The following is an 8,625-nucleotide window of genomic DNA, read 5'->3' on the forward strand; positions in this document are numbered from 1 at the left end:
GTATAGCCCTGGCTGTCCTGGAACTCACTTTGTAGACCAGGCTGGCCTCAAACTCAGAAATCCGCCTGCCTCTGCCTCCCGAGTGCTGGGATTAAAGAAGTGCGTCACCACACCCGGTTTACTGATAGGCATTTTAAATAGAGGAAGAATTAGAGTAAGGCATAACCTGGTTGGGGTGTGGTCTGGTTGAGCTTTGTGGTTTGCAAGTTGGTCTGGAACAATCTTTCATCATCAAGGGGCTCAGACTGATTTATACAATGTGATTATTGGCTATGTTACAGGGTGCTCTCATTTGGTTTGGAGGTTTGAGGAGGGGGTGTTCTGAGGTTTTGTTCTCCCTGATTTCCAAGGTGAATGCAGATTGACAGTTACTTAATCCTTGCTTTCTCCCAAGTGAAGGAGACATACTGATGGACAAAGTCAGGCTTTGATCCTGGTTTTAGTTTCTTTAGGGTGTGGATGCGTGTGTGAACGTGTGCATGGAGATGTCAGACAACTTTTACCACCTTTACCATGGCTTCTAGAGATCAGGTTGCCAGGCATCTGTGGCAGTGCTGTTACCCAAGGAGCTATCTTGCCAGTCCTCATCCCAATTGCAGTTACTATCTAATAGGTTTAAGTGAGTACAGGAGCTTTTTTTGAAAAGCATCTAAGTTCCTTTTTCAAGTTGATACATTATTATTTACCATTAATCATAGGAATTACAAAAAACCCCATAACCAGTCAAAATTCTATTTAAAGTCATATTAATGTTCTGTCTGTGCTTTGGATTTTTGTTTTGTTTTTTTGAGACAGTGCTTCTCTGCATAGCCAGCCTTGGATGTCCTGGCATTTTGGTCACGTCTGCTGCAAAGATTTCATGAAATGTTAGACGTTTAGTGAAGAATTTTATGTTACCAGATTAGTGGGAGTCCTTGAATGACCGTGTTGGTCCAGAATTGGATCAGGCAGCTTTTGTGCAAAGCTTTGAGGAACCCTAGTTAGGGTTATGCTTCCATTGGTGATATTAAGAGAATAATGAGGGCTTCAATAACGCACTGTAGACATTCAGAGGAGATTAGGCCTTGGATTCATGATGCTGCTTGCTGTCCCTTAGTCTGTTGCATAAAGGAATAGAAAATTTTAAAGATGAAGGGCCTGAATTTTTTGGGATTTTAAAAATAAGTGACTCGGGGCTGGTGAGATGGCTCAGTGGGTAAGAGCACCCGACTGCTCTTCCGAAGGTCCAAAGTTCAAATCCCAGCAACCACATGGTGGCTCACAACCATCCGTAACGAGATCTGGCGCCCTCTTCTGGAGTGTCTGAAGACAGCTACAGTGTACTTACATAAAATAAATAAATAAATCTTTAAAAAAAAAAATAAGTGACTCATACTGGTCATTTACGAATTAGGTGGTTCCACCAAATATCTGATTACAGTTTATCCCACCAGAGGGCAGTCAGAACAATTAAAAAGCAACTAGAAAGAAGATGAATGGAAATGCAGACCAAAATCACAGCAGGGAGCTGAGTTGGGCATAGCTTAAAGGTTGAGTGCTTATCTAGCTTAACTGACCTGGGCCCAGTCATTTCAGCAACTGTAAAGAGGTAGATTTTGAAACATAAAACTCAGGTTACTAGTTTGGAAAGCTCACTAATTTTCATGAGATAGCTTCTAACTAGCATTTCTAGTTGCAGTGGTTACAAATTGCAGCATGAACTATTGCATTTGGCTTAATATAGCTTAATTCACTGTGTGATAGCTGTTCACTAATGTATACTTACTCTCAGGGTATTTCTGTACGCCTCTGCTTGTTAAAGTATAGGTTCTTGCTTCTTAACACTAGGGATTCTGAATCAGTAAATCTAAAGATCGAGTTGGTAATAGATAGACCTTTGTAAAACCACTTTTTCCCTCTTATCGTAGGTACTCAGTATATTTACTACGTTTTCAGTTTTTCCATTGTTATTCATAAACTGTTATTTATTTTTTTTGGCTACACTTAGAATATCTCAGATTATTGGGCCCCTTTTCTTTGCTTGCCATCTAGTGGTAACAAATAATAGTTGCTCAAATTTATAGCAGCAGAGGAATTCAGAATGGGTCATTTCACCCCCTCCCCCCAATATAGGCGGTCCTCAAACTTAGAGAAATCCTGTTTGAGGCAAGAGCCACTGTTCCATGGCTTATTTAATTTAGACTAGGTTCCCTGGCATCTCTTTGATGGCTTTGCCTTCTGAGATTGCAGGCATGCATATGCACTCTCCCCTCCCCATTGCTTGACTTGACTCATTTGATGATTATAAAGTTATTTTTAATTGGAAAGGATATGTGCTCCAGATTAAACCCAGGGCTTTTGTGTTCTAGCTGGGCCAGACAGGATCTTCCTATGTAGCTTTGGTTGGTCCCATGCTTTTGTAGCTCATAGTGGATTTTGAACTTAAGGCAGTCTTCCTGCATCAGCCTCCCACCTCTGGATATCTAGCCCCTAATTATCTCTTGTTTTCTATTAGCTTTGCAGGGGGAAAAGATAACCATGAAAGGGATGGGTCTACAAAACTTGTTAAATCTATAGTCTCCTTTTACCATTTCCTGCATAGAAATGGTGGAATCAATGAAGAAAGTAGCAGGGATGGACGTGGAGCTGACAGTTGAAGAACGAAACCTTTTATCTGTTGCATATAAAAATGTGATTGGAGCCAGAAGAGCATCCTGGAGAATAATCAGCAGCATTGAACAGAAGGAAGAAAACAAGGGAGGAGAGGACAAATTAAAGATGATTCGGGAGTACCGGCAAATGGTGAGATTGTTAACCGTTTTGATATGGTACTGTGTTTTGTTTTGTTTTGTTGAATATATATGGGCATTTTGTCTTACCTATCTCTGTATCGTGTGTGCCTGGTACCCTTGAAAGCCAGAAGAAGGTGTCAGATCTCTAGTACTGGAAATAGAGGTGGTTGACTACTTGTCAAATACAGGTGGCATTGAGTTAATTTGCAGTTTTAGTACCATTCATTTCTGCATCTCTGTTAAAACTGATTAACTTACATAGAGAACAGGTTTCTTTTGCTCATAGGATTGACGTGATATTGAATCTCTTATTGGGCATTTTGAATGGCAGTGACGGGTACATGTCTGATAGCAAAACTGCTTTTATGTTGAGCTAGGAAGCATAGAAGACATCCAAGCCAAAGTAGTGTCCAGAAACAGCAAGAGTTGTGTCAGAAGTAACAGGGTGGTTTTTACCTGAATTGTTGCTTTTTATGTTCATATCTAATACCTGGTGGAGAAAGGAGACTTGTTTCTTGTGAGTATCTGGCAAAATCACAGGCTTTTATAATTTTATAACTTTATAATTTTAGGTCACCACTTAATACAAGCTACATAAGTATATATGTAAATGTATTTTGTATTTTTAGCTTTTATTTAATCTTGATTAGAAATTACAGTCTAGAGAGTATTTTGGGATATAAGCAAAGAACTGCTTGTTTTAGAAGTTGCACAGGTGGAAGATATCCCACAGGGAGGTGCAGTACTCAGGATTAGGCTTGGGGTGCACACTGCCACTGAGCTGTATTCAACTCAGCTGAGTTTTGAACAACACATAAAGAACAAATGGAACTGTCGCTTTTTCTTTGGCTATTGTAAAGTACTTCATTGTCTACTTGCAGTGAACACATAGGACAACTTCAGGTTTTACATTTGTTTGTGTATGTACATTTGTTTGCCATTGTGCACATGTGGAGATGAGGACAACTGTGGGAGTTGGTCTTTCTATATTATGTGCGTCTCAGAGCTTGAACTGACGCCTTGGCCATAAACACCCTACCCACTGAGCCATCTTCCCAATTTGTGTGCTTCTGTAATAAATAATGGGGTATAAATACTAATGAAGCTGAATTACTGTCTTTATGGAGACTCATTCTGTTTTTTTTTGTTTTTTAATAATGACTATTATTTGGACTTTTTTTTCCTTTTTTTTTTTATTACGTATTTTCCTCAATTACATTTTCAATGCTAGCCCAAAAGTCCCCAATGCCCTCCCCCCCACTCCCCGACCCACCCATTCCCACTTTTTGGCCCTGGCATTCCCCTGTACTGGGGCATATAAAGTTTGCNTGTCCAATGGGCCTCTCTTTCCAGTGATGGCCGACTAGGCCATCTTTTGATACATATGCAGCTAGAGTCAAGAGCTNCGGGGTACTGGTTAGTTCATAATGTTGTTGCACCTGTAGGGTTGCAGATCTCTGTAGCTCCTTGGATACTTTTTCTAGCTCCTCCATTGGGGGCCTTGTGATCCATCCAATAGCTGACTGTGAGCATCCACTTATGTGTTTGCTAGGCCCTGGCCTAGTCTCAGAAGAGACAGCTATATCAGGGTCCTTTCAGCAAACACTTGCTAGTGTATGCAATGGGGACTTTTAACTTTCTCTAAAGAAAGAATTTCTGAAGTTGTTTCAGATGGGCTGTAAGTGTATGTATATTCCAAAATGGGGGCTTGCTAGTGCAGGGTAGAACTTTTGCCCAGCATGAATAAGGCTTTGGGTTTAACCTTAACAACATTAGAAGTTAGTTAATTAACCCTGGGAAGGTAGCTATTATCCTAATTTATAGATGATGAAAATGGAGATATAACTGGCTTAAGGAACGTGCCAGAGGTTTTTTGGAAATAAGTTGGAGTTGTCATTACCTTCAGATACTTTTAGAACAAAGAATATAGATTGACAATTTGGTGTTCCTCAGGCGTGAGAAAACTAAGAAAAAGTGTGGTTTAAGACTGTGAGGATGTGATCAGGAGACAGGGGAAGTAACTGGTCAATTGGGAGGTGAAATCAGTAGTCTGAAGTCTTAATAAACCTCTCAGTGGACTAAAACTCGAGCAGAAGGAGGAGGCCAAGGACTGATTGATTGCCTAGGGTAGGGTTAGGGCTGTTGAAACATGGCAGGTGAGGAAGATTATAGATTAGTGGTTTCTTTACACCGTGGTGATGTGTCAGGTACCTGGAGAGATGAACTAGTTATTTTGTGAACAAGGGAGAAAGGCATGGTGGCATGCAGTGATGTCAAAGCTGAGTATGAGGTTTCAAGGAGAGCTTTGGAGTGACTGTAGCTAGTAAGGATCGAGGAGAATGTAACAGTGACTTGGTCTTTGTTAAAAAGCCACAAGACAGATGCAGGTAGTCTTGCTAGTTAAGGACAAGATTATAGAAGAAAAATGGAGAATTTTAAAAATGGGAAACTTTTAAAATGTTTGTGAATTCATTGAAAATGGAGAGCAAGATGAAGATGTTTGTGAGAAGTTAGCCAAATCACCTTTCCTGACTAATGCTGGAGAAAATGTAATCTGGAAATTAGGAGCCTCCAGGTATCCTGACTATCCAGTGCAATTTGTACAAGGCTCATTTTTTTATTGTATTTATTTATTACATATTATTATAACACGTAGGAGCTTATGGTTCAGCTGCACAGGCCAGCATGTTTATATATATATATATATATATATACATATATATATATATATATATATATATATATGTTATATAAGGCATAACAATATCTTCAGAAAAAGTCTGAGGTATGGGAACGCCATTTACCCTAATTCTTTTGTAGAAATTGGGGAAGGTCATGGGTGTTCCCTGTGTTCCTTCTCAAATTTGTTGGCATTCCACATTTCCTTCTTGAGAAATATAACATCGGTTATTCCCATGGCCGTGTCACAGATCCATTATATACTCACATAACCTTAAGTCAAACTCCAACATGTGTTCAGGGATACCATGTGCTTTAGAGGACACTTGACAATGTTTAATTTGTTTTGCTGTTGTAACTGGTTCTTGATCTCTACAGTAGAGTGATTGTTGGAGCATACTGATTGAAGACAAAATGGATTTGAGTTTTGTTTTTGTTTTTTGGGGGTTTTTTTTTTTTTGGTCTTGGAACTGCTTTGGCTCAAGTCCTGTCACCTTACATATTTGTTGTGGTGCTGGGATTGATCCATTCATTCTTTTTTTATTTTTTTAAAGTTCTTGCAAGTTTATGCCTTTGGGCAAATGTTCTATCTTTAAAATAAATAGTAGCCCAAGTAGTCCAATAATCCCTGTCTTCTGACAGAGTGGCCAAGGATCTAGTAGTTGTTTTGAGACTAGATGTTTCAGCAGTCCCAATCTAGTCCTGGAGTCTCTGGGAGGTGTAGAGAGCTGCCAGTTTTCAGTCCACATTGGAACATCAGAGCGTGCGTTCTAACACCAGGAAGAAATGGTTCAGGATAGATGAAGTTGCCAGTGAGAGTGGGGGCAGAGAAAGCAACATCCTTCTTCATTCTTGTCTTAAATGAGCTGCCGCCAGAAGGGGTGGCCCAGGTTTAGGTGAATCTCTAACTCCACACGATTTGGGATGGGTTTCCCACCTCAAGTTGGCTGCTGTTACTTCCAAGTATAGTCAATCGGACAACCAAGAGTAGCCATCACAGTTGGTACCTTACAATGGGAATTAGTTCATGTAAGTGCATGGTTAGTCTTTAGGTGAACTGTGGGGGGTTGTGTATGCTTTAAAGAAGAGGCTTTCTATACTCTTACCAGTTTTCTATCAACTTTTAAGGACTAGGTCTAAGGATTTGGAGACATATGTGCTTTTTTTTTTTTTTTTTTTACAGAATGCTTAACGTTTATTTTTCTCTGATAAGGTGAAATGAATTTTCCATGGACACTGCTTGAAGACAAGGGCTACATTTGTAGCTGTTTATGCTTGGGGTTGGTCTTACAGAGGATAAACCAGCGCCCACGCCTCTTCACCTTGTAGCAGTCTAAGACATATGTGCTTTAAGACTAGGTTCTTGAGATATTATTATATTTAGAATATAATAAAGACTTTTGAATTGCCAAAGTTAATTGGATGTTTTCCCTCCCTAGGTTGAAACTGAGCTCAAGTTAATCTGTTGTGACATTCTGGATGTACTGGACAAACACCTCATTCCAGCAGCTAACACTGGCGAGTCCAAGGTTTTCTATTATAAAATGTAGGTTCTATACTAGAAGGGAAAATGTAAGATTTAAAGTTGGCTTTAGAACCATAACTTTTTAAATGTAGATTTTCAACTTTTATTTAAAAATAGCTGAGAATGGAGGGTTAGTTATCAGAACTTTAGAGTTTTAATTAGTTGAAAAAACAATACTAATGAAGAATTAATTGTATTTGAGATTGTCTGACTGTTGTGCAAAGTACCTGTACAAAATACCCAGCTTTTCATTGTTGAGCTGACCCTCCTTTCCCCCACCCATTGTCCATCCTCGGCTGTCCTGGAACTCAATAATGGCAGACCATGCTAGCCTAGAATTTAGAGATCTGCCAGCTTCCTGAGTGTAATTAAGGTTGTCTGGTTTATTTGAGAAGAGGTCTTTGTATTTCTGATTGGCCTGGAACTCTGTAGATTGGGATCATCTCAGATTTGGGGTGATCCTGTTAACTTCCAAAGTGCTAGGATTATATGTTACCACACCCTGCCTGGGTTTTTGGTTTTTGTGGCTTCCTTCTTAGCTAAAGTTTCCCATTTTACAGTATAATCTTAACTTTCTGTAGAGAAATAAGGCTGAGAGTAACTCAGGAATAACAGGGCTCAGCGTGCTCAGGGCTTCTGGGTTCTGGGAACTGAAGTGATGGCAGAAAAAGTGTATGCTCTTCTTCGGAGACATTTGTGTACCAGTCAGGTGATTTTCATTTTTTTTTCCCAGTTATTTTCTGAGGTAGTTTGTCAATAATTTAAAACAGGAATTCCGGCCGGGCAGTGATGGCACACACCTTTATTCCCAGCACTTGGGAGGCAGAGACAGGTGGATTTCTGAGTGCGAGGCCAGCCTGGTCTGCAGAGTGAGTTCCAGGACAGCCATGGCTACACAGAGAAACCCTGTCTTGAAAAAAACCAAAAAAACAAAAAAGCAAAAACAACAACAACAAAAAAAACCCAGGAAGTCCTTAAGAAAGAAGGATTTCCAACCTGATGGATACTGAATTTTGTAAAGTTTTTTAAAAATATATGTCGTTTGTAAAGTTTCTAAAAAAAATCTATATCTTAAGTGTTAACTGTATTTTGTTATGTACTACATGGTAGAGAAAATTTCCATGCTGTAAGGACTATTTTCTAATTGTGTTTTTTGTCTACTATTGTATTGTAGGAAAGGGGACTACCACAGGTATCTGGCTGAGTTTGCCACAGGAAATGACAGGAAGGAGGCAGCAGAGAACAGCCTCGTGGCTTACAAAGCTGCTAGTGACATTGCGATGACAGAACTTCCTCCAACGCACCCCATTCGTTTAGGTCTTGCTCTCAACTTTTCCGTATTCTACTATGAAATTCTTAATTCCCCCGACCGTGCCTGCAGGTAAGTAGTGGACGAAAGTTCCCAGTGTGGAGTGAAAGCGTTCTAGAGGAGGGAGCTACCTTCTGTTTTCTTGTGGTTGTCACAGGATTCTCTTGACATAAAGTTTGGGGTTGCTTGCTTTGTTTGAGGCAGGGTCTTGGTACTAGATATCTAACCTAGCCTCGCCTCACCTCACCTCGCCTCGCCTCGCCTCGCCTCGCCTCGCCTCGCCTCGCCTCGCCTCGCCTCGCCTCGCCTCGCCTCGCCTCGCCTCGCCTCGCCTCGCCTCG

At 40.3% G+C, this 8,625-nt stretch overlaps 1 protein-coding gene across 1 annotated transcript in view; it reads left to right on the plus strand.

The window, feature by feature from the left end:
- Ywhae (tyrosine 3-monooxygenase/tryptophan 5-monooxygenase activation protein epsilon) overlaps positions 1 to 8,625 on the plus strand; it is a 35,273-nt gene that overhangs the window by 16,788 nt on the left and 9,860 nt on the right. Inside the window, exons 2-4 of the mRNA XM_021176760.2 lie at positions 2,582 to 2,781; positions 6,890 to 6,996; positions 8,150 to 8,356. Coding sequence (XP_021032419.1) covers positions 2,582 to 2,781; positions 6,890 to 6,996; positions 8,150 to 8,356 — 514 coding nt within the window. The remainder of the gene's footprint in view (positions 1 to 2,581; positions 2,782 to 6,889; positions 6,997 to 8,149; positions 8,357 to 8,625) is intronic.

The sequence above is a fragment of the Mus caroli genome, chromosome 11 (assembly GCF_900094665.2).
Source record: "Mus caroli chromosome 11, CAROLI_EIJ_v1.1, whole genome shotgun sequence".
Taxonomy (NCBI): Eukaryota; Metazoa; Chordata; class Mammalia; order Rodentia; family Muridae; genus Mus; species Mus caroli.